We start from the raw sequence: 27,057 nt of genomic DNA, 5'->3' as shown, positions 1-27,057 counted from the left end.
CCACAGTGCTGAACATGCAGGTCCTGTTCCATGCTGCTAACAGGGAAAATGGGCTGCTCTTGGCAGTCCAACCATTTCCAATGGGGCCTGGAAACTAGAGGAAAATGGGGACAGCATTTAGTCCTTAAACTGGCATGAAGAAATCATGGTGCTCATCAGGACTGCTGGAGTAGGCAGAGGAACACCTGAATTAGAGACGCCACGTCACTACAGCCTTGTCCCCACATCCAACACACCACACACTGTTACTCGCAGAGGGACAGAGTGACAGCACTGAGAACAGAAATACTGTATACTGGCTTGCTGACAGCCAGCACAGTGCATCTGGGATGCTGCATCCTGCTGGGGAGGGGTGAGGGTCACCCCGTGCTGCAGGCCCTGCCCTCCAGCTCTGTCACATCAGCTCTGTCTCGTCGGCTGCCTCGCAGCTGGAAGAGCTGCCACAGCAGAAAAACTGCCCTGTCTGCATAGAAATGAACAGGGACTGCCACCATGGCCCAAATCGGCAGGAATGGTGAAGAATGACAACTTTGCTACCCGCTGCATTTCAGTGATTTGTCCTGCCAGAAGCATTCCACTCAGGTCTGTCAAAGCTGCTGCAGTCGCTCGTGATCTCACAGGCTCAGGCAATGCCAATTCTTTCCCGAGTGAGTTTTGCAGTACCTTGAAAATTCATATTTGTGAGCAACGTGAAACAAACATAATTTAGTAAGGAAACAACAGGACGGCTGCTGGGTTCACTTTCACATCTATAACAAACCAAACACCTATGGGGTTACCAGAATTTTTAACCGTTTTTTAATTTTTAACTGCTCATACAGTGGCTTTGCTGGGGCACAGACAGCTGCAGCACCTATGGGTGCAAGTTAGAGGGACAGCGTGGCTCGTGTGCCTGCCCTACCCTGCCCACATCTACATTAACCCTGCCAGGAGCTCCCTAAAAGCTGTGATTAGAAGGCATCATCCTTCATCTCCGTCACCAGGAGGAGAGTCACCTCTACATTCATGTCATCCTGTCAATAGTTGCCCATGCCTCAGAGCCCCGTTTTGGGAGCTGAGTCCCAGCTCTGGGTGTCAGGGTGGCCCTTTCCAGAGGCACCAGTGCTGTGTCAAGGTTCATGGTCCATTTGAAATTAGTCATCCCAAAGTAACTTCCAGAGTCTATTTTCTTCACATCTCAGCCCTCTGGGAAACCCTCTTCTCCCCAGAAGTTTGGCATTTCTTAATCTTGGCTTGTTTTCCAGGTCAGCAGCCTTGTTCCCCAGCACTCCCAGCCATTCAGCAAAGGCGTGTCAAGCGCTGTCGCTGTCTCTGTGCCTGCTTGCCATCCTGCTGAGCATGCCTGCTCCATGGAGGCAGAGCCTGGGAGCCAGCTCCTTTGACAACAGCTACACTCAGGGTACACTTTGCCACTGTGCTACCTGCCAAAACACCTCACAGCACATACATTGCTGGTCCCAGAAACTGGGAGGAGAGGAATGATTCCAGGAACAAGAAACCAGGATTAGCCACCGAGCCCTACAGGCTTCATCCATTTATTTCCCTGGCCATCCCAGTGCCATGCCCATGGTCATGCCTTGACTGCCTGTGCTGCACAGCCACCTCTGCTTAGCTGGAGATTGCAGCCCCCACAGCTGAATTCAAGGCTGGGCAATCACCATCAAGGAAAAGGATCAGCATGGTGTCAGACAACATTCATGGCAAAAAATTGGCACTGCTGTAATGAGAGTGCTCAAACCTCAGCCTGCCAGACCTGAGGCAGTGCTGCACTGGGATTGACTGCCTTCTCAAAACTGAAAAAAAAGGGTATTTTTCCCTAAATTAATTGCCCGTAATTAATTGTCACCATTAGCCTAGGCAAATCTTATTGTGTCAAGCCATCTACATCTACACCTGTTGTAGACCCAGGGCACTCTCCTGCCCCCAGAACTTCTTAGGTAATTAAAAAAGGGTCACTTTTTCCCAAGAAAATCCAAGGCACCTGTGAATTCATGTGCCTAAGCACTTTCCATCATCAAACTTCCTTTCATCCCTAGACTGAAAGCACAGCTTAGGCCGCAATTTAAAGCAAGGACCATTTCTGCCTTGCAGCAGCTCAGCAGCATCATCAGTTTTCCCCATGCACATGGGAGAGTAAATGCTCATAACTATTCAGCTGGTTCTGTAGCTTTACATTGAAATATGTTGCTATGGAGAGCACAGCACGGGAACATGCAGCTACCACAAGGCACCATGACACGAGCAGCCCACAGTTTCTGCTGGTATTTTCAGGCTCTCCACTGCCATCCACACAAAGGCTGAAAATAGACTTAAAGCTCAAATGAAGCATCTGTAATACTTCATTTCTGCCCATCCCTCCCCAAGGCACTGAGACTTTTCACAAAGATCCTACCAAGCATCCCACATACGCTCTGACGTCACCTTGCCGATTTCTAATTCCTCGCTGCACACATGCCTCGAAAAGGAAATTCCCTCCAGCCCCATTTTCATTCTGTGTCTTATGTCTGGGAAGCAGGTTTCCCTCTGGAGCCACCCTTCTGCTGGTACCCAGAGGGGCTGCTCAGTCCTTATTACATTTTAGCCACAACATAAAGCAAATCCCTTGTGCTGCTCTACCTTGCTGCTCTGCTGACTGGGAAGGATCTGATTTCTGTCATTTAAAGCTGACCTTGAGAAAGGTCACTCAGCAGCAGCAAACCGATCTGCAAATTCAGTAAAGGGAAAACTTGTCTGTGCTGTTGAAACCCAGCCTTCACAGTGTCCAGAATGCATGGGCTGGGTCCTGAAGGATGCTGAGCATTTCCTGATCTCACTGACTTGGTAAGACTTGGGAGAGCTCAGCCAAGGCACTGCAGACTTGAGCCTACAGCACCGTGAATGAAGGATACCTCTGGGGTTTTTCTTTTTTATAAATTTTTAAAATATCTGAAATACTGTTTGTTTTCTTTTTCATACTCTGGAGGAATTGATAAATCAGCAGCTGCACTATAAACATGCAGTCATCAGCCCTTGATTTCTAAAAATGTGTTTGTATTAAGCCTTGAAATTATTTACAGTGGTCATAAACATCCTCCCAGCATCTGGCAGCTGAGAGAGGGCCTTGGAACTCACTAATTTACTTACATTGTAAACCACTTTCTAATAAATAAATAAGCTCTTAATATCTCACCCACAAGAAGAGGCACATTGCATACAATACTATATTTAGGGGTCCTTTAGAGGTCAAGGATTCAGCAGCTAAATTTCTCTGAGGATCTTTCTTTGGTGACTGTTTGTTTATGCCCAAATGAATGTCTTTATTTTGAAATCGGTTTAAAATTCTCACATTGCTTTGAATGTTGGAGAAGCAGTTGCTTGTTTCTTCTTTTGCCTGAACCAGGACCAGATTCTGATCCCAGGGGCCCAAAGGGGCATTTAAATATCCAAGTAAATGCCTGCTGATCCTTTATAGTGACCTTCCTCGGAGGACTACAGAGGCTCCACGGCTGGTTCCCGGGGTGGGGATGCTCTCCAGGCCAGGAAGATGTCCAATGCCAGAGCTTGTAAAGAAAGGAGGTCAGGACACCTTCTCTCCTGGATCAGCATTCTGCAGCCCACCCACTCCCTAACAGGTATATAAAGGGGACAGAAGGGAAAACAAGTATCTCACACATCCCATTGGCTGCTGTGCAAAGGAAGAGCCATGTTAGGGCTCCTAATGGCTGCTGAGAGTATTTAAACTGATGGAAATTTGATTTTCAGCTCCTGTGAAATCCATTGCAGTGCCTTAAGGACAAAGGAAGGTGAGTGGCTGGTTAAAAGCAATCCTGTATTGAAAACAGTACAGTCAGATTAAAATTTGTGTTTTGTAAAAAAATCTTACCATAAAAAGGACTGTTTTCACATACCGCTTCACTAATATAAAAATACAAACCAAACTCTTACATAGTTGTAACCAGTGCTGGTTAAATGAAAACATGAACTGGCAAATAGGAGAAAAAAACCCCGTTTCATTCACTCCCCCTGACCTAGATGTGGAAGAGACGAAAGAATAAATAAACTATTACAAATCAATTTTGTTTTAATCATGTGAGGTTGTACTCAGGGACAGCTAGAGAGCTGAATGAAGAATTTTAAATTGGGAACCCCAATGGAACCAGGTCCTGCTGCATCACCAGTGCTCTGTGGACAAGCTCTGTGAGAGGGTCTAGTTATTCCATTTGTCTACGTTTTCAGATGGCCTCAGAGATCTCTGACAAACTGTAGAGTGCCTCTCCTCTCCCCTGCCGCCCCCATCTGCTCTGTTGGAAAAGATGAAGCTACACCAAGACAAATCTGGACCATGCAGAGTCCCCCACCGTGTGTGGCACGGGCGCTTGGCACCCATCCTTTTCGGTGGCACAGCCAACCCCTGGGGCCCTGAAGAATCTGTGCCTGCAGCAGAGTTCTGATGGTTTCTGATGTCTTCCCAAGCAGCCAGGGGCAAAAGGAGCAGGTCACAAGGATGCTAGTAGCAACCCCAGTGGTCAAAAAGACCTAACCAGACTGTAAAATTGCTTTTACAGATGCACCCCAGTTCCTACCAGTTGTTTCCCACACACATCCCCCTATTAAGTCAGTGCAAAAGCTCTGTAGAAACCTTCCTCAAATACAGTGACCTACATCTTGCTACATTTTTTTTAAAAAATAGTAATTTCCAGTCAGCAATGGACTATTTCAGTAAAACTAAGCAGAATCTGCTGTTTTCTTAAGATAAACAAAAGGCAAATGCAATGGAATTGCTGCTAGTCTTCAACAGAAAACCATGTGATTTTGCATGTCCTTACTGCAGTAGTTGAAGCAGAACAGACTGCTTGCCGTTGATCAGACAGATCTGGAGGGGTGTGGAATGAAAGCAGGGCAATGGTCTAAGTTCACCCATGTTGTAACACTGTTCCCTTCACCCCAAGCAGGAACTTAGCCCTACAGTTTTGAAACTATGTATGGACAGCCTGAATAAATCTCATCACCGAAGGTTTCCTGACATTCCTGCTGAATATCCAGTCCTATTAGTCAATGTCAGGCCCTAGGCAACATGAAAAATTGCAGAAATCCATCCTGGCTGTCACTGGAAATCAAAGGTCAATCTCAAAAACTGAGAGACTCCTTCGAGACTTGGAAAGCATTCACATTTCAAGATTACAAAGTGCAATTGTCAAAGCTCTGCACGTTCATGTGAAACAGGAAGGAAGAATAAGACCCCGGACAATAGGACCCTGGAGGAGTGGTGGAGGGATCAGGCTTTTCCCAGGAAGCAGTTTGCCAAACTGTTAAAATAGAAGCTATTTACACAATAGGTTGGAAAATGTTAACCGCCAAAAACATGTTAGACAACAGGATTTCAGATTACAAACACTGGGCTGTCCCATGAGGCTGCGCTAAAAAAATATATGGATTCTCCAAAATAAGCAAAATGAGTGTCTTCTGTAATGGCCCTTTAGATAGGGTTTCTACTTTGCTTTTGCTGTTAAGGTTCTCTGCACTCCATATCCACAATCATCTGTTTCCATCTCACCCCATTCTCTGCCTCTCACCCCTCCTGATCCCACCCCTGCTCAAAACTCCCCTCCCACTACTCTCTCACCACATCTACAGCCATCAACTGCACCATGTGAATGGTGTGATGTAATTGTGCTTGAGAATAAGGGGCAGAAAGCCAGGCTCCCCAGTTTCTATTCCTCCTCAACCTCCTCAAAGAGCCTTCAGGATGTCTTTCAATCCCTGTGATCTGTGACTTGAGCTCTCCTCCTGCAAGCAGCTTATGATGCCATGAATACCCTCTGGAGTCTGCAGGCAGTGAGGTCCTGGAGTCCTCAGCGACATCCCACACTTGCCTTGCTAAATGTTGAAAGGCTTTAGGTGTTAAAAGGGAGAAAAGCTCTCTCTGGGGAGCAGGTGGCCAGCAGCTGACCTTCTCCTGGAAATCTGTGTAGTTTTAAATGGGAAACACAACCTGTGAAATTTTGAATAAATCTATTGTAGTCTGCACAGGCACTGACAATCCACAAGTGACAGTCACAATCCACCCCATCCTTGCTGTTTCAGCAGTCTTCCTGAGACTGAGCATGAAAGGCTTTCAACATAACTGTTAGCCTTCCCAGGGCCACGGGGGACTCTTTGTTCCTGCCTCTGGATGAAATGCTGGGATCAGCTCTCCCTCCTCAGCCAGCTCTTTGCTTTGAAGTTTCTGCAAGGGCCAAATTTGTCTTCACCATCCAGTGGCTAAGTAAAACCACCACAGACTTCATGTCTGATGGCTCAAATGCTCAGACTTGGGTCTCAGCTTTCAGCAGAGGTATCTCCTGGCTCCTCAAAGAGAAACACAAAGCACTAAGCACATTCCTGTTCAGGGAAGATGATGCTGACAAATGGAGGAGACACTTGGTATAAATTTTAAGTCCTTCCTCATTAAGGGCCTCTACCATCCTATACTGCAACACTGCCACTGTGCTTCCCAACATGAGGCATTACTGTGATCAGACCTAAATGTTCTCCTGGCAGTTCAATTAAAAATAGGTGATGGACTTCATGCTGGCAGGCAGAGTTATGGGGCTGAATCTTCTGCCCATCTTAAAAATAAAGAGTAGCTATGATCTACAAAACTCTAGGATCCCTTAAAATTCAAGCACATCAGCACATCCCGCTCTGATTTTTATTCCTTGCATTGCACGTGTTCAGTTGAAAATGTTTCATCCCATGCCTGAAGGTGAGCAGGGTGAAGGGAGGAAACAGTCTGTAAGATATTTGGCTTCACACTTGCTCCTGCTGTAAAAGTCACCCAGAGAAGAGCCTAAACATTTCCATGTGGCTCCATGTCTGTTCAGGCTTTCCTGGCAGTGCTGGGTATCTGTCTTCCTGGGGAGGTGGGGAGAAGGAAAGGACCAGAAGAGCATGCCAATGCACGTCCAAGGGGAGGAATCAAGAGGTATTTAAGTGCCTAAGAGATTTGCCACACTTCCTCTTACAAAGTTGCATCTTGTGCTTGTTGTGCAACACTGTAAAGCACAGCAACAGGAGAACAGTGCCAAGACAACAGAAAAAACAACAAATTCCCTCTTCTTTTTTCAGATCCTCAAAGTATTTAAAATACATAAACTATGAGAGCCAAACTCCTTCCTTCACAGTTTTACTTCACTTTCATGAATTTTGGTAATTCTCTGTTTTGCACAGAAGCAGAGATGAGGCCCATTCTCCTGTCTTATTTTCTGTATATGCTGAAGGTTCCATCTGACCTCCTCCTCCTCCTCCCTTTTAGGAGGGAGCACTGGGGACAGCTGACAGATCCTTCCAGCTGCAACATCTCTTCTGAGATGCAATGACCAGGTGGACAGTGAAGAGTGGAGAGCTTCCTCTCACCATTCTCTGAAGCTTTCCAACAATTCCTCCTTGCTGTCTGCATGCGATCTGCAGCCCTAGGTGAATTTCCTTTTCAGCTGGATGCACTGTGTTATTTCACTATAGCACTATCTAAACAACTGAAAAGTGCAAACAACTTAATGTATTGCTTTCCCCTTATTTTTTATGGAAATGGTGAAAGTCTGGAAGATTTCTAGTATTTGTGCAGTGTTGCAAGTATTTTGTTTGTTTGCTTTTACATTTACACACACATACATATATACATACATATATACCTACATATATATATATATATACAAAGAGAAAGGACTGTAAAAATTTCTAGAGAGAGCTTCAAAAAGCCATTATTTTTAGCTAGTTAGAGGCTTTGTCTCACTTATCATGATTTCTACAAGATTCAGTAATTTATCTTAATTCAGACCATTCTGTGAATAAAATAGTCACTGTCCTACTAGACAGAAAGCAGATACTCTCCTGCCTCCCCTTGTAAAGCAACCAACAAGCTTCAGGAACAAGGAGCAATTTTTAAATGCAACAGAACCATTCCTTTCACCCGCTGAACTCCATCCAGCCTCAACACTTCCCAAAACTGAAAAAAAAAAGATGACACTGCAAAATGTCTTACATAAATTTTGCTGTCTCAGGAGCCTCCATAGCCAATCCAAAGGGTCAAAGTGCTTAAAGAGACCAGATTCTTAAGGGATTTCCAGCTCCCACTTTCAGATCTCAGCGATTACACAGAAAGCAGCCAGCATCACTCTTGATAGGTCCCCACCACCACAGCCATTAAATGTTCAATTTGTTTTTAATGCCTTAGCCTCTCGCAGAAATCTTGATGAAGTCTGGATAGGAAAAAGCCAGCCAGCAGAACAGCATAAAAACAACCCTAATCTATTCAACTTAAATTTTTAAGTTTTTTTAAAGAATATTTTCTAGCACTTTTCCACTACATACAGGAGATTAAATAAGCAAAACTTCTTGATGCATATGTGGACACAAGAGGAAACCCTTGTGCATTTCCAAGTCTTGAAGCCACCAGCAAAATATCTTCAGTGCCGACATGAAGCCCGGCTTAGTGCTGCCTGGCTGGGCACTGGCAGCTCAGCAAGAGTCACTCCAAGAAACATACAATGAGGAGCAAGGAATTTTTTTCCCTCAGCACTTGGCAGAGCAGTATACTAGCTATCTAAACTTAGACAATAAATAGAGAACAAATTAACTGCTCCTGCTCCCCTGGAATTCCAGAGGTCTCCTGGGAGGCCACTGTGCTCCGTGCTGCAGTGCCAGGGCACGGGGATGCCTGTGGGGAAGCCAGGTGAGCACCCCAGCACACAGATCCTTTTCTCCTCTGTGCTTGTCGACTTGTGAGTGGGAGCTCCAAAAGTGGATGCTTCCTGATGATATTTCTGCTTCTCCCAGTTTCTATCAGGGCCAGGAAAAACAGGAGAGCGGGCTGTTCCCCAGCCCCTCCTCTTCTGGTCCTGGACATGGCCAGCAGCATGAAGAGCGGGGGCTGAGGAGCATGCTTCAGTTAAGAAGCAAATGTTTTTTGGTGCCTCTGGATGTTCCAAGTTAAGCTTGGATCACACTGCACTTAGCTTTCATGCTATCCAAATTACTCCAAGAGGGCCTAATCCTGATGAATAGATGGGTAGCTATTAAATTTGTTTCCCTTGAACAGCTAAATGGAAAGGCGAGGGCTTGACGCTTGAGCTAGCATTTAAAATGGGTTCAGGTAATCAAAACACCAGATCAGAGAGCACTGGGGGTTTTGGAGGAGCTGAGATTCAATTCAGCTTTGAACCTTTAGCTTATTATAGCAAACAATTCCCACTGGCAGAGACTGATTGCACCTGATCACGTGGGCTCGTGCTTGCTGTTTATACCCCTTACGCCAGCAATGCTTCTTGTGCAACCCAACACCATCTGCCATTCTGTCCTGTTACCTCGGGATGCCGCTTGGGAAGCAACACGTCACTGGTCATCTCTCACTGGAGACATCTGAGATGCCAGGATTGCTATCACAGCCTTCTCTCTGTCCAGGCAGCAAGCACCCCACACAAATTTAGAGCAATAAACAGTATCAGAGAATGACTGGTAAATGGGATGCAGAGGGCATAGGTAGCTTTTCACTGCCACATTCCACCAGCACAGATACACAGAGAACAATTAATTAAATATATGAAATTTTTCTATTGTGTTAACTTGCTTCAGGAGCTCTGACATGAGTGATGATGGGAATATCAGTGAGGAGCTGTTGAGGAGTGGGAGAGCATGCAGGAGGAGCCAGCTTGTGTTTGGAGAGCCCGTGGATCCTGCATGCTGCTCTCATTCCCATCTCCCACCTGAAGCTTGTGTATGTGGGGACAGGCCCATAAAAAGGGAGCCCCCAAATATTCAGAATGGGAGGATGAATAGAGGGACAGCAACCTCAGAGCAACTCACTTCCTGAGCATGGCAGAGCCTCCAGCTCCCCAGGCAGAACTTCTCCCCCACCACCACAGTGCTGGAGCAGCAGGTGGGACAGGCAGCTCCAGTAACCTAAGCAGGCACCAAGCCATGTGCCTGTGCATGTTTCTGTCCAAAGAAACCACAACTAGAAGAATCTGCCTTATAACTAACATCCAGGAGATGAAAGAAGAACAGGAGCACAGTTTGGGCATTCCAAGCAAGTAAATGCCTGAATACTCATGTGTGTGGAGGCAGCCATGCTGCATGAAGAGAAGCCATCAGGTACTGAGCCTCACCAGACTGGTTTCCTAAGCAGGCTGTGAGCAAACTATAAAGGATTCCTCTCCAAGACACATCCCTACAAGAAAGCCTGCATTAAAAAAAAAAAGAAAAAGGAGAGGAGGAAGAAACTGTGCATTGAGCTCAGCCATTGTACACTTCACTAATTGCAGGTATTCTTATAAACACTACTGTGGGCCCAACCTGACTGCAGAGCTAGAGGACAAGGGGGAAGGCCTGCTTCCATACCCATAGCCATGTAAAACAATTTGGTATGAACTGTGGCTCCTCAGTGCTCATTTCAAAAAACCTGCTGTAGCGTGAGGCCAACAGCAGGCTCTGGACACAAGTAATGTAGGAGTTAACTGAGAGCAAAGGGACACGAGCCCCAGAAAGAATGTCAGCATCAAAGACCTGATACGTGAACAAGAGCTGCAACTCAGTCTTCACCTAGGGACCAAAGACAATGCAAAGATGCATTAAAAGCTTCTCATTTCTCCTTATTTAACCTTCGTTCACTGCATCAGGACAGTGCACACCAGCTAAGGGTGCTCTGCCTGCCCAAGGGAAACAAAGCCCAAGCACTATGTGGGGCTCTTCAGGATATACCAGAAAATTTGGAAGCCATGTAGTATATCCCATTAGGTTGTAGAGCCCTGTGGAGAAGCCTTTGGTACCTAATGCCAGCTATGGGGATGGAGCTCCCCTCTTTCCAGGTGGGAGGCATAAGACACTCCACACCTTTGAGAGAGCCCTAAAAAGCCCCAAGGGCTCCCCGATATTAAGCCACAGGTCAGATATAGTGAAGCAAGGAAGGATTTTCCAGTTTTCCCTGCTCAAGAGCTGCTGGGGCAGCCCCACACCCCAGCCCATCATCCCACAGCTCTCTGAGGGACACGCTGAGCGCCCACAGCCAGCACGGCCTGGCACGCCGTGGCTCGGGGGAGCACAGGGCACAAAGCCGACTGCGTGGCCTGATGTTCAATGAGACCTGACAGGACCCACCGAGGTCCACATGCGGAGGAAGAGCCCGGGGCCCCCAAGCTGGCGACAGCGCCTCGGCTCTGCCCGGCCCCAGCGCGCCCGGGGCACGCGGGATTCAGCATTTGGATCATCTCCCAGCAGCTGGCACGGACCCAAGGGCGTGAGCATCATCCCGTCTGCGGCAGCACCGGGCTGCTCCCAGTGCACTTTTACCCTTGCAGTGTGGCGGGGGAAGGGCGATGCACACGCATTTTTCACTTGTCACTCCCAGCCTTAGGCTATTTCTTTCTTTGCAATCACCTAAGGGTGAGGGGGAGTTGGAAAACATTACACTGACAGTGCTGTCGGAGCTGCGGATACAGCGCCTTCCGCTCCACGCCAAGCAAACCTTCTGGAATGGTTTGGACACGATAGGTAAACAGTGTTGGGCTTGCTCGGCAGGGAGACATTTGTATTTAGATGTTATAGATAAGTGGTGCATATTTGAGACATCTGAAAGTTATTATTCCAGGCAGTTTCTAAACAGAGAATCGCAGTCGCATAGCCCCTTAACTCCGAGCTGACAGGCAGGATAATGATTTAAATTATTGTTAAACATAGGCCCTGTTTTAAATGGATGGAATTCAACAACACAGTAGGTTTAGGGGAGTGGGGGTGTATTACAAAACACAACATTTCCAATTTCTGGAGCACCAATCCACGGAAGCTTCTCTGCCAGCACCAAGCACTGCTCTTCATGCTATGGAAATGGCATCTGTAGAGATCCTCAAAAGGCGACATCACTAATCTGCCTTCTGGCTCATTACCACTCCCTCTAATTACAACAACTTTGATTAAGGGAAATGCCTTTATGAAAGCAAGATATAGCATTTTTCAGAATGTAAAACAGAGTTCAGCAGTGAATCATAAGTATTTTTTTATAATTCTTCTGATATATAAGTGATTTATGCTTTCTGGAGTTCAATAGGGTTATGTTTACTATGCCATCACTCTGTTTTTAGAATATGTTTTAGGAATATGCTGATTTGTTCTCCGTTATAAGGCATTTGAAGCTCAACTATTAGGTTGTACTAAATCAGTGTCCTACAGTTGTCTCATTTGTAAGAAGTCTGTTTTCCAGTGTTTTCAGGCTGGGCTGGTTGGCTCCCCCAGGTCCCCTCCATGCTCAGCTGCCACCATCAGAGAATGCTTTTGGTCTCCACCATAAGCTGCTTTCTGACATGCCAAAGGTTAAGTGTGACAACAAACACTGGCTCCACACTGCAGCCTTTACACAGGCAAAGCTCCAGCAAAAACAAACCCATCTCTTATGGGGAAAGCAGAAAGGGAAGGAGGAATTAATTTCTTGCCTTATTCATCATCTGATTGTATTTTTGTCACGAGCAAGCTCCCAGGTACCTCCAACCTACAGCATCCTCATTTCCCAGATGGATAATTCACAGTAATGCAGACAAGAGGGTCTCATCTCTGCTCCCAGCATGAAGATGCAATTGGACCTAAAACAAAAGCAACCTCACATTGCCACTTAAGGGAAATTACATGATTGATTAAAAATGGATGAGCCTCACAAAGGCCACCCATTCTGCTCAGCATGCCAGCATCTTATCCTAATTCTCCTCACCAATAAAGCCTAGACTTGTTTGGAAACTTTAGGGGAAACTGAATTCATTTACCTAAGCTTCAACAACTGCTGTGTCCAGCAGGGCAGCAGCAGCTCAGCTCAGCCTTTGGCATGTGCAACATACAATATAAAATCAAACCATAAAACGATACCTTGGGTCTCTGCCAGAAACACACTCACAAGGCACGTGAGTCAAACCAAGGTGAGGCACTTCTGTCAGACCTGCAGCTTGGCTTGCCCACTTTAGCTTGTGAGGAATCCAAAACCTGAAGGGGAGTTGAAACCCACAGTCCCCATCAGGGAGAAAAGCAGTATCTCCATCCTGCAAAATTAAGGCACTTGTGAGATATGTCTCAAGAAAATGAATAATCTGAGCCAGAATAAGGATCTGAATCTTTTACCACTAAAACTAAGGATGGCTTTTTGTCCCTTCCTGCTAAGCACTAGTTATTGATCTGATGTACTCACACCAGTGTGTAAAGGCTTTCTCCTACAGGCAGTGCTTGGTTGCTTTTTCTGCACAATTAAATCCTGATAAATAGTCTTCCCTCATAAAAATAGTGGACCTATCTCTCTCTGGGCATTGTTTTTCTCTTTTCATGTTAAAAAAAAAAATATCCACAGAGCTTGAAAGGAAACAAACAAGCAAACAAAAACTCCAAGTGGGTATTAAAGTTACCAGTGCCCTATTTGAACAGCCCAAGAGAAACACAAAAGGAAACTGCAGCCATCAATAGAACCTATGGAAACGCTTCCTTAGCTCTCAAGCTGGACATTGAATCTGTGCAGTGACAAACCCCACAGGGCCAGCTCAGGGGTCTTGCCTGCTCCTTCCTGCAGCCCTGCAGCTCCTGCTCACTGACAGCACAGCCTTCAGAACAAGGAGAGGTACAAAGGCAAGTGGAAGCAGGATTTCCTCCTGCCAGAGGATAAAGGAAGGGGAAGCCTCCTCGTGCCTCCAAACCCCTCCTGGCCACAGCCCAGACCAACAAAACAGACTGACAGCATGCCACCAAAAATCCACCCCTTCAATAGGCAGTCCAAGCAGTCCTGGCCTCTATACATCACACTGAGAGAAAAAGATGTATTGGAGATAATAAATTAATTTTAAGGGTCCCAAAGAGAGTATTTTGCACTTATTTTTCATTCTGATGTACTTTTAGTAACTTCAGATAAGCAACTAATTTAAATAGTCCACTCCAAAAGGATTCCAAACCCATCTATGTGAAACATCTCAGGGCAGTCTGCTTTGGCAGAAGATCTAAACACAGTAGTGCTTAGATAGGATAGTTTAAAAAACTCATTACCTAATTCTCATGTCCTGGCATATGCTGATAAAGCCTGTGAACACATCCTCACCTGTGAACCAAGATTTCTTAGTTTCTAGAGTAATAAATCCTCATGGGTTCTGTAGTCTTTATGCTGCAGAGCCAGCGTGGACTCAACTCCCTAATGATGGGAAACTGCATCATTAGAACTGCTGTGGGATATCCTCTGGTGTCACCTTTCCCACCTGTGGCATCAAATGCCAGAACAATAGACAGGTCTGCACACAAAATTACTGCAGCTTCCACTGCTCTGCTCCACCTCAGTCAGAAAAAGGATATTAAATATGGACACAGGGTTGCAATCAGCCTTTCTGAGGAAATAATAACCTGGGAAATTCTGACTCATGCTGATTTGTGATCAAGGACTGTGACTGAGATACCAAAAAAAGGAATTGAATCAGATTTTCATGGCTGTGTCAGAATGAATTAATTCTCATCATATAACTGGAAAAGATTTAACATCACAGAAGCATTTTTAGAATGATAGGAGGATATGGAAGCTGTGGTAAAGAAGAAAACATGATTATTGTTCTGTATAGACTGACACTGAGGGAAGATAAAAAAGAAATATACCATAAAATAATAGCTTGGCAAAGAGCTGCCAACAGAACATCCTGAGGAGGGGACAGCAGTTGCAAACATCTGGCACTGTTGGCTGCAAAAACGTCCCAGACAATGCTTGTGACAGAATAACCAGCAGTGATACATCTCCAGGAGAGATGGCAAAGTTATCTTTAAGTCTACCCCAGGACAGTCTAAGAATCTCCTTGCAGTCACTGCTGATTTTCACACTTCAGCTAAAGATATAAGAGGTGGCTGCCTGGCCTTCTCCAGTGGCCACCATTCACCCCATGTCTGTCTCAGAGAGGGGTTAAGATTATTTTTTTTCTCACTTTTGTGGTTGTCAGCAAAACTCCTAAAGTAAATCAGATCTCGCTCTGAATCTAGCTAAACCAGAATCAGGCTATTTCAATTCTAAATGCTTGCCCATAGCAACTATTCAGGTTAGCATAGCTGGTTCTTTTTGAAGTCACATTTGCTATTAATTTGAATTAATTTTCTAGGTTGCCCATTGAAATGAAACCCTCTGCTGGAAAAATAACAGCACTCAGTACGTATTTTTGAGATTGTTGCTTGTGTTTTTTTCCTCAGCCAAGCAACCTAGAGATGCTGCTAAGTGGAAGATTAGACTCTCAACTCAATAGACAGGAGTTCATCTGGCAGCAAATTCCACAGACACAGATGGAGGAGAATGAAATCCCACAGACACAGATGGAGGAGAATGAAATCCCACTGCAAAGCACAAAGTAATATCTCTCATCTCTCTTCATTCAGACTTCTCACCTTCATCCAAATAAACTCTTCGATACTTAGTTCTGTCAATACTTGTTATTAGCAAAAAGATTTCTATAATAAATTAATTATATGGTGGAAGAACCATTGCATGAAGAGGAACAGGTATTATCAAGAGCAGAACTAAGAGCCATCAATCTAATTCAGGATGTAAGAAACAAATCTGACTCAGATTCTTTGTCCAGTGTTGTTTTCTCCTGTATCTTCATGATCCCTGTGATAGAGAGACTGTCAGTAGTATGGGTTTGTCCTGATAAAAGAGCTCACTTATCTTCAGGGAACATGCCAGACATTCATGGTGACACATATAAAATAATTCAAACACACCTAACACCCTGTGCTGTCCAGATAAAGGTGAGGGGGAAAAAAGGAAACCAAAGCCCATGGCTAATGAATTGCCAGCACAAAGACAAAATGAGCCACTGGTGTCAGTGAAGAAACCAGGCAAGAAAAGGATGGTATCTTGGCCACTGGGTTGTCCTTGCCTTCCCCATCAATATAACCTGATCTCTCTTTGCCAAACCTATCTTTCAGACAGCAGTTCACCCTGTTTCCATGCTTGCATTTTCCTGCTTCCCAACCTCAGGCATCTGGACCCTTTCTTAAACCTTCCTGCACAGAAATCAGACCTGTTTTCCAAGAAAATCAAGCACTGCCTGAAGGCAACTTTTCCACTTCCCCTCCAATTTCAACTGTGCATTCAGCCCCTCCTACTCATGTTCTCTCTCTTCCTCCTCCTCCTCCTAAAAGAGTCTTTGCTGCCCAGAAAAACCATTAAGCACAGAGGCTAATCCCTGCATAACCACTGATTACTAATTAACCACAGACCACAGGTTTTGACCTAGCAAGCCCTGCACAGAACCCAGTAACAAGCAGATGGCAAAGAAAAGGATCCAGCAAAGCACTTAAGCACATGGCTATCTTTAGGAATGTGAAATAACATATTTATTCAAGTGTATACCTGATTTCTGGCATACCACATAACTACATATACATGGAGGTGGGTAGGGAATTTACCATCCTGTTGAATTTGGGCCCTGCAGCCAATGCAGTCCTCTTTTCTGAGCACCTGAGAATGGGTTCCAAATGCCCAGCTGGAAACTGCACACCTTTAAAAATACAGTACTACTTGAGTAGTTCCTATTGAATTTTCCCTCCACCAGCTTTCATCCTTTAGCTTGCCAACATAGAGCACCCTCTGCCTCACCATCAGATTGTCACTTTGACTTTTCATATCTTGTCTGATTTTGTGGAGCACTGATCTTTTAGGTATCACATCCAAAACTGAAGCACTAGAAATTATCATTAAAATAGTCATAATAGTGATCATGGCTCAAAAGCAAATTATTTATGTATTTCTCTTGAGTGCACCATTATGCTGAGTTGAAATTGTGGGTCCCTGCAGCTCCACAGTGAAACTCTCATTAGTTCAGTTTTCTTTCCAACTATCTCTAGCTTTGATCTACATTGTGAGGCCAATTTCCATCCACCTAGCCAAGGGGTGTTATAGACAAGATCGTAAGACTCTACCATGGCAGGAATAAAGAAATAAAAATGCATTTTGACAAAGGCAGGCAGTGTGAAGGCTCACCTCTGACATGAGCATACACATTTCAGTGTATGGACACATTGAATCAGATCTATCTAGAACAGACAGGGCTACAAACAGGGGGAGAAACCAAAAGGCCCAGTGTTTTTGTCAGAAAGATGCTTTCACACAAGCCCTGCTGGGATAACAGAGCGGATTGCTGATGTCTGGGAAGGGCTCAGGAGACGGATGGCTGCTGCCCACAAACACCAGAGAGAGCAACAGAATCAACCAGGGAAACACCACTGAAGAACGAGGAGGAAATGAAAATGCCTTCAGAAACATATTTAACAAATTGTCACCAGTTTCCTGGTTCAAGTGAACGTCTATGGGGTTCAGAGGCACTGGGGTCCTCTGGCCTTGGCCAGGCAAAGAGGGAACACTCTGCATTAAAGATTTTAGAAGCTTCAGATCTTTCCTTGCAAGTGGTGCAGTATTTATTGGCATAGCACCAGCATGAGAATAGGATTATTGGATTTGAAAGGCTTTTTCCCTGGAGTGGTCTTTATCCTCTTAAAAAGATAGAGCAATTAAACTCTTTTTTTTTTTCCTGAAGAGAATTAATCGTCTGTGAACAGTCACACTGGTAGCCAGATGCATCACAAGAGATTTTCATCTTCTTAAACGTATAGTCAGTGGATAGCAATCTGTTTCATCAATCTTTTTATCCTTAGCTACAAACCAAAAATTTTCCAATCCCAAGTAACTTTAATTTCTAAATCTAATATGAGCAGATGGAATGGAATTTAAAGAATAAAAAAAATTGTAAAGGCCTTTAACATCAAAATGATGCTAATGTCTGAGAATCAAAACTTGTAACTGGACATTATGTTCTAGCCAATAGAAATGGAATGCTTTGTATAAATTTCACAAAGTTCTGCCAACACTACCCTGCAAAAATTTCCAAGAAAACAGGAGGAGGCAGTTACCTAGTGTATGTCTGTTCAAGGTATGATATTTTGGTATCACCAAAAACCACAACAGAGGGGAAACATGTAAAAATTATTGTCAGAACATATTTATGAAAATGCAATTAAGAGAGCATCATAGAAGAATGCAAGACTGAGATTTTCCTAAATGTCTGAGTAGGAAAGAGGAGTCCAGGCTCTCACTGAGCACAGCACCTTGCAGGATCAGCTGTATTCACAAGCAGAGCTGATGTAACATCTGCACTGGGACTGGAAGTGGAAGTGGATTTTCTACACAAGTAGAAAACCTTTAGAAAAGAAATAGTAGCTCAGCATGACTAAAAATGATCTAGTGAACAGCATCCCTGCCCATGCCAGTGGGATTGGAATTAAGTGATCTTTAAGGTCCCTTCAAACCCAAACCATTCTATGATTCTGTGAAGAAGCTCTGGCTTGAAACAGAACAGCTTCAAAAATCAGCATAGTCAAAATGTTTTGTTTTCTTCAGGATAAACCAGACAAGGTCTGGAGGAGCTTCCACTGCTCAGTGTTCGGCCAAAAAAAAAGGGATGAGTGAGCAAAAACCCAGGGCTAGACTCTGCTCACAGTGTAAACTCACAGTGACTCCAGAGGTAGCTACAAGTTTAGGCTGGCAAAACTGAGAGCAAAGTTGGGCTATAGGTAAGGGCTTCTATACTGAGCTCAACAACAACAATTCTGCTTATGCAGTTTGAGGGAAAAAAACTAAAACAAAACCAACCAGAAGGAGACTGGACTACAGAGCAACCTCACTTTTAGCTCTGTTGCTGATATGGATGGAAAACCCAATTTTATTTTATTAAAGATGTCAAACTTTTTTAAATAACTCAGACACCTACAGGGATAACAAATTCACATCCTCTGTACAGTAAATTGCATATTCAGCAGCTGTGAGGCCAATTAGACATTGAAATGACAAAATGCTGTCTCAGGCCAGCAGAGATACACTGCACAGAGACAGTGTTTGGTTTTATCCTACCAGCAGTATTTAGCTGTCATTTGTCATACACGCTTAGGGGAAAGGGCCTCCACAGCTGGAACAGCTGCAATAGCTGAAATTGCAATATTAGCACAATAAGTTGTTATACTTTTATCAGATCACTCAATTCACATCCAAAACTTACCCCCAACTCCAAATGCACTCTTTCTGTCAAGCTATAGCTTTATGAATGAAGAGGAATTAGCTTTCAGCATTACAGCCTAAGGTTTGAACAGTTTAAACTATTTGGCTGAATTGAGAAAGGTATTAAGATATTTGCCAAGATTAATTTCCTCTCCCAGCATATTCTCTTTCCCTTTTTTTTTTTAAGGCACCTATTACTTACAGATTTTAAAAAAGGAACTATATTAGACAAACTAAGTAAAATGCAATTATATGTGGCATTAAGTATCAGTTAATAGAGTGCATTAAAAAAAAAAAGCAGTATAGATATCCTAATGATTTAAATCAGAAAGCTAAAATCTTTGCTAATTTAAGGAATTCTTTGAAATGTCTCTCAAAAGAATACATTTTTCCACTAGTGGATTATTATTCTCTAAGGCCCTGTCCATGCTAGAAATGCCTGTAACTAACTATACCTGTGTAATAAATTCAGTATACATACAATTGTTCAAGTAGTTAATACCTTTAGTAGAAGTAAAAGAAAGTCAAAAGCTTTTTAATTGGAACCACTGTTTCCAGAATATACTTTGCACACTTCCAATACAAAGTAAAGGCAAGATAAACTTCTTAATGTAAACCAGCAGCATTTACCTCCTTAGAGCAACGGCCAAATCAATCATCACAACAGATATTTAATGTGAAGACTCCACGTTTGTTTTTTTTTAACATAGGGGCCTATCTTTACAGTGTCATCATCTGAACTACAATATACCCATAACATAAACACCACTGACAACTGTCAGAGTTTTCATATTTCCTAGGGTTTTTATGGGTAAAGTGGCCCTTCTTGCCTGTGTTAAGAAAAATACTACAGCTTACCAGAACTAAAGAAACTTTATAGCACAGAATTTTTTTTTTCACTGGTCATTCTGTCCTGTAGGAGTCTCTTTTTTTCTCAGTGTGGGCAATAAAAGCCCGACTATTCCCCTTCAAGTTTATTCCTACCCAGGTACCCTTGCAGGCTGTCCTGATGCTGATGACATTTTATGGATATAAAGTGCCCTATAGCACATTATGTGTCAGATTTTGTCCCTTCTGTGCACCCGTGGCAATGCCTTCCCCTCCAAGAGTTCCTGCTAAGGCAAAGGTGCTGCAGGTGAAATCAACAGGTTATCCGAGGTGCAAAGCTGAGGAAATAATGGTAACCTCTGTACAATTTTGTAATTCAACACCTCCTCCAGACCCAGTGAAGCCTGAAATGCTGTCCCCTCAGAGACTTCATTTCACTTAGAATCAGCCTGTTCTGACTTATTTGGTGTTTGCCATTTGCTGCTCAGCCCAAACCCCCCGTGCGAACCGCGAGGGCAGGTGGACTCTGCCTTCCCCAGCTCATGGGCACAAAATCTCCACTGCTGGCAGTCAAACACAAAGAGAAGAAAAAATCCCCCACTGCATTCACACAGCCAAGAGGAGCTCTGGATTGCTTGGAAGTGCTGTGTGCAGCAGCCTCCTCATCACAGACTAGACAGGCAGACCTGGAGGACACACAAACCCTTAAGCACAAGGAGCTGCCTGGGTCCAAGGGCAAACTTTTGGGTGCCTACTGCATCTGGAAAAACATTTCCCTCCAGAGGTGCTAAGGCAAAGCAGGGATTAATTAACATGGCAAGAGATGAGTTATTTATTAAACTGTTTTCACATTTTCAGCTGTGTTAGAGAGCTTCCTGCAGCTGCCATAGAGACAACAGCTACAGACAATAAAACTTTATGAGCAATTTTAATTCTCTCTCTCCTTAGGAGATGGGGAAAAACAAAGACAACTGACTGTTTGCAGGTCTTTTGTATCTTGCCTTCATTAAGTAGGACTCTGTTTAAGCACTTATGCTTTTCCATCCGATAGTCACAGACTTCCACAAAAAGGATTAATTGTTTATAGCTTCCACTTTCAACAATACCCTATAAAAATACACTGCAGTCATATCTGATTATCCAATTTTGTTTAGTGCAAAGCACTCTCGGCACATCAGTCTGCTTATTTGCACATGTCAGAATAGCAACAAAATGGATTCCCGTGGGCAATGGAAAATAAGCTTTGCACTTGGAAAATAAAATAGTAATAACCACACAGTAAAACTGCAGATGCATGCAATAAATTAGATTTATCATCAGTTTTATACCATTAACACCTGAAATTTGCCCATAAATCTACCTCATTTAAGTCTTTTTTAATGTTTCTTCTAAAGGCAGCCAGGAGCTAGAGATTCAAACTACGTAAGAACTGACAGGCATGAAGAAAGAAAAACATTTGTTTTCTTGCACATACAAAATGTGCAACTTCCTTGTCAAAGAGACGCCAGCTTGAAGCATTAGATGGGTACATTTCCATCCAGGATCAGCTCACATTTTGACTTAGATACTTTGCAAACATAAAACAATAAGAAGCCAGGAAGAGGATCTGGTGAAAGAAGAGATTTCTCAAATATCTAACACAATATACAGATCTTCCATTTAATTCTCCTAGGATATGTACTTATATTTATGATGAAATATATATTTATACTATATATGCTTCTACTTCAGGTAAATCTAATATGTACATTCAATACACATGCACTTAAATTTTTCCAATCTTGCAAGGTCTTACTAGTTTTTCCAGATATTTTATATTTACAAGATGTAGTGAGACTTAGCTTTTAACAGGTGCCTTTCAGTGTGCCAATCTAAATAAAATTATCCTTGATTTTCAAAGCCTGTGCTGGTAAAAGACCAAGAATACTCTGAAATACTGCATGAATGAAAAAACTAATGAATGGGAGAAGAGTGTGAAGAGTAATAAACAGTAAAGGGGTGTGATTGCTGATCATACTAGCAAAGAATGGGACCAAGGAAAATGAGCAGGCTATAACTCACATTACCCCACTGGAAACTCAGGATGAGTAGGGAGGTATGCTGGAATCATAACAGTTTTGCAGCCCCATTCTTCTGCACTTCTAGAGCACCTGCATTGTGCTTTGAAAGAAAAGACACTAGCTGTTAGGACTAGATGATCTTCATAGGGCTGTTCCCTACATCTGCAATGCTGTGCTGCAGTATCACTGCCTAAGAAAAAAGGTGATTTTTAAAAAGGAAAAAAAAAAAAATAGTGATTTTCAAAAAAAGCACCATATAGAAGAGGCAAATCTGTAATCTCCCACCAAAGGTAAAGGAAAATGCTGAGAACAGTCAACATGCTGTACTGCACATGTGACTGAGGGAAGTTACCAACCTTGCTGTCCTGCAGTGAATCCATGGAAAGTGCAAGTACCAGGCTTAAGCCCAGTGCTTCAAAGAAGCGGGTTAGTATGAGATACCACTTGGTTCCCAAGAGCTGCCATTCTTCCTTCATGGCTCTGAAGACTCCAGAATTTAAACAGCTGGGCCTTCTCTTTTTTTGATGCTTCATTATAGCAGCAAGGCAGCAGATTGCTTATATTCCATTTTTCTCGGACTCTTTTTTAAAAGTGCGAATGAGCATGTGTGTATGTTGAAGTGGTAACATAAGGACAAGCCACATTTTTAGTAAATATTACTTTAAATTACCCTGGAATGTAAAAGTGCACTTGTGCACAACTAGCTGCCCAAAAAGGAAAGCAGAGCTGTAAACCATCCTGCCTGCAAGTTGAGCATGTCAGCAGGAGAGTCACTGTATAAGGGCATGTTTACAGGTCATGTAAGCCTACACCTACACTGAAACTCATGCCCTAAAACACAGAACATGCATGCACTCCATTGCCACAGAATCTCTATGTCGGCCCTTATTGTGACAGAAAACCAGCTGAGACCCTGTGGTCAGAGGAGACCAGATTCCTGAGTGAATTTAAGCCTTTCCATCTCCATCATGTGGGTAGAGTAGAGCAAGGAGCAGCCTCTCACCTGTGAGAGGCACTGTGAACCTCATCGCTGAAGCCACCTCAAGGTGGATTTGAACCAGTCCCTCCTTTTGAATCACTCCAGCAGTGACAGGCAAACATGGTCCCAGCTCAGTTCCAGCTCCCCTTGGCTGAGGTGCAGTGGGCCATGCAAGTCTTTTTCACCTGGTTAACTTCAAAATCCAGCTGGCAAAGAAGCTGCTTAAACAGCTCTGCCTTTGAACACACAGCAAGGACAATCAGACCCAGGAACATCTGTGACAGCCACATACACCTGTGCAGTGACAGCAGTACTGACACAAGGGTAATTGTCAGTAAGGCTGATGCTGTGGGTAAAGCCATAAGCAGAAGGAAATGAAAAATTAAGATACAAACCAGCTGGTTTTTAGCGGTGCCAGAATGTTGTGCAAAGCCTGTGATGCAGATAGAGAGAGAGGCAGGACTGAGCTGGGTAACAAGGCTGATGGCAGGTGACACCTTTTGCTCTGGCAAGTCATTTAACTCTCACAAGCTTTGGGCCCCCCTTCATTCAAGTCTTTCTCTATTAGATCTGTAAGACAGGAACACTGTCACTAGCCTTAGTCATTACCCTGTTTTACTGAGTTCCTTATTCGGGCTGGAAGTGATTTGACAGTGTAATGCAGATAAGCAAAATAAAAATGTGCAGTTTTGGATGTTGTTACTTCTGGGAACAAAAATGCACACTGTCCATTTCCCTGCAGAGCTGGGATCTTGCAGTGACATGAGACATACTGCTGCAGGTCCTTCCTTTGGCAAGTCTCAGTTTGGAAGTGAAGTTACATTACTGGGAGTGAGGAGGGAGTAATTATGTAATAAACAGAAAGACGCCAGAAATTGTAAAGTTTTTGATCTGATTCTTACACATAAAAGCAAATGGACACTGTGCAGAGGTGCTGTTTGACCCTGTAATCCTACAAGCATTGAGAAAACAGTGAGACTTAAGAACAAGGAACATATTTGGGGTTAGGGGGCAATAAATCACTGAACTGGAATCTGAAATGCTAGGCTCTTCTGTTCAACATACCACTCCAGCATCCCCAGCCTCCATCAGATGCCCTGCATGCCATACCAGGCTGAATTCGACCATATGTTTGTAGCTAAGCTATGAAATTCATTTGTCAAGTCCCGGGAGTTTTTGGCAAGTTATCCTGTGCTACATGTGTGGTCTGCTACACTAGAGCAGGCATGCAGAGCAGAGTAACGGGAATGTCTATAGGATCCAGTGCAACACAGTTGATGATTTCCCTTCTCTGACTTTTAGTGCTGTTTAATAGTGAATGGAGATGGAGAGAACTCGCGTGGAAGCCATTTCAGCAGTTTCAGGCTTAAAGCCTGCTGAAGGCTGCTGGAACAAGCTATAAATACATTTCTGAGCTCCACGCAACTGTGTAAACTCAAAAGCTGCCTGCTTCATTCAGGGACTTCATACTCAGTAAAGAGTCAGGAGCCACTTGGACTAGAGGTAAGTCAGTGGCTGGCAGAAGTCACATTTTCCTTGTGAAAGGGGATGTGGAAGATGCTAGGGCAATGCAGGGGCAGATGACAGATAGGAAATGATTTCTCAAGCATTTTGAAAGGAAACACATAATCCAAAGTTATGGGCACTCATTAATCAGGCAGAGTAGTCCTGAGAAGCCAAATCTCACAAGAACAGCCGTAGGACTTTGAGTCATTTGTAAGCTCTTCCTAACTGAACCCTTGGCATGACATTTGCCCAAATTCTCCATCCCAATTCAAATATCACCACCTTGGCCTATGAACAGTTGCCTAGTGGCTCTGATTCAAGTTGATTCACAACGAAAGATAAATCTTTCTGCACCTAAAAAAAGAAAAGCTGCTGAGAAATTCTTCAATTCCTCTGCCTTGTGCAATCCCGGGCCAGGAGTTTTTGCAACAAGGTCAGTCTCATTTCTTCATCTCCGGAATGTATGTCTCTCTTTCCTGCTGTGCTGATTGCTGTGGGTAGGCCTGCCACCATATTTTTTTTAATACAGCACAGAATGCTAAAAGGAGGCAGAGCTGTCGGAAAGAAGTTTAATTGAAGTTTTTGATACACAGCATGAAGCTGACACTTTAACAGAGATTAACAGGCTGCATGGCAGGAAAAAGCCAGAATCTCTCTCAGCCTCAGATCATCTCATCTTCAGAAGGAACTTCAGCTCTTGAAGGTACCATCTAACCTTTTCCATGGTGAAAAAAGGCCCATGAAACTACTGTTACATGGAGAAGTGCTGCAATTTGCCTCCCAGTGACAATGCAAAGCATACTCTAAGGCTGTGTGCTGACATTCCTGGCTCCTCAGCAGTGCTGCTGCCCTTCAGACCTTTGAGATTCTTTTCAGTTCCTCTCAGATGTATAAGCTCAAATAGCCCAAACCTTGACAGCCTGCACATCGGGGACTGAGTCCTCATGAATGCCAAACTATCTCCATTTCCACTGAGGATGGCCGAAGACACAGGCACTCAGCACTCCTCATCCTCCAACCCCAACTGTATATTCAACCGTCAGGCTCCAGAGGACAAATCAAACTCCTCTGTGAAAGCAAAATCCTGGAAAAACCAGCCACAGATTCTCTCAGACAATTTGGAAGATGGCCATGTTTCAAACCTGTCCATTAAACCTGACAGAAAATCATAATAGTGCCAACCAGGAAGGATGTAACCATAACACATAAAATGCACTTCCCCACTGTGGCACAGGGAAAGCACAAGATGATATAAAAAATAAAGTCTTACAAGGTATATAACACACTCCAGGCTATTCTCTGATAGAGCTACACCTCTGAGCAGAAATCTACTTACTTAGAGAGGGCTTCTAGTGCTATATCATAGCAGCTGTTTCCCACCTCCCACTGATGTTGTATATACATGCTAAGTTTCAAACACCCACTGATCCAGGCTGAGGTCCTGAGATGCTCTGGGGAGGAACGACAGCTGTTTCCCTGTACTTGTCCCAGCACAGAGAGGGGACAAGGCAGTGTCAGGCTGGCCCTTTGTCAGGGATGGCTTGGACCCAGGTACTCACCTAAGAGCTGCACTCCACGGGTGAGCCCATAGACATCAATCAAGGCCCAGAGGGGCTCTGCTGTCCTCACGCCGCTGAAGAAGAGCATTGCAGCAGAGTCATTCACGCGGTAGAAAACCCGTCCCTTCTTGTCCACCCAGAAGGCTATGATGTTTCCTTCGTTTGCAAACTCTTCTGGCAGTGCCTTGGCCCAAAACCCGCTTTGGGAAACCAAGTCAGGGCACGCATACTTTGGCAGAGTGTCAGGGTTAATCCTCGATGGATCCTTGGAAGTGAAACCGAGTCGAAGAGCCCCACTCCAGCAACACTGCTTTTTAGTGATCTGCAAAGACAACAGCAGCAATGACAGCACTGGACACTTGAACATCAACTTACACACTAAAGGCTTTACGCATTGAACACTGGTGGCCAGTGAGCAGAAAACCCCACCAAATTTAGGAAACATTTTACTCACCAAACACTGCTATAGCTTTTTCAGCTGCACACAGCAATGTTGCTGCACACTTAGGATACAGTGCCCATATTTAAAACCAAATAAATCAAATTAAATCTATGTGGATAGGTGAAATTTAATTACAGCTGCACGATGATTCATTTCTATTTCTAGGGTAATTCCTTTTGACCTAAGAATAACCCGCTCACAAAATGTGCCCAAAATGGCCACAAGACCTTTTATCTCAGCAGAGCTCTTCTCACATTGTGCTCAGGTGTTGGGGTCTCTCATGACCCGAGAGAAAAGCTCCAGAATCACAGTTACCACCACACAGTTTTCTGGGTTTCTCAGGCAAGTAAAAGACAGTCTTTCCCTTGTTTAACTTCTCATATTGGGTGACATATTGAAATCACAGCCTTGCAGCAGAGGACTTGTGTGTGGGAAAGCACAATATAGAGTATTTGACTTTGTTAAATACAAAATTTTGAAGCAACAATAGATGTTCTCTTATGATTGGGAAAACCTACTTATTTCAGCTGTGAATGGTGTTTTGCAAAGTATGTTGTGCATAACTACACTTGACCTGTCAGTATGCAATTACTCAGTGCTATGGTTTTTGGAATGGTCATGTGTCATACCCATCC

The 27,057-nt window shown here is 43.9% G+C and overlaps 1 protein-coding gene across 3 annotated transcripts in view; it reads right to left on the bottom strand.

Annotated features, from left to right (window-relative positions):
- The window catches only part of NEURL1 (neuralized E3 ubiquitin protein ligase 1), a 142,714-nt gene that overhangs the window by 30,010 nt on the left and 85,647 nt on the right, over positions 1 to 27,057 (bottom strand). For all 3 annotated transcript variants that reach the window (XM_088059694.1, XM_088059695.1, XM_014250126.2), the window contains exon 3: positions 25,981 to 26,302. In XM_088059694.1, the coding sequence (XP_087915820.1) occupies positions 25,981 to 26,302 (322 nt within the window). The remainder of the gene's footprint in view (positions 1 to 25,980; positions 26,303 to 27,057) is intronic.

This window comes from Pseudopodoces humilis, chromosome 9 (assembly GCF_049639895.1).
Source record: "Pseudopodoces humilis isolate 2021_Gansu_Grassland_sample_001 chromosome 9, ASM4963989v1, whole genome shotgun sequence".
Classification (NCBI taxonomy): Eukaryota; Metazoa; Chordata; class Aves; order Passeriformes; family Paridae; genus Pseudopodoces; species Pseudopodoces humilis.
The sequence above is the reverse complement of the archived record's forward strand: the minus strand, read 5'-3'. Positions and strand labels throughout refer to the sequence as shown.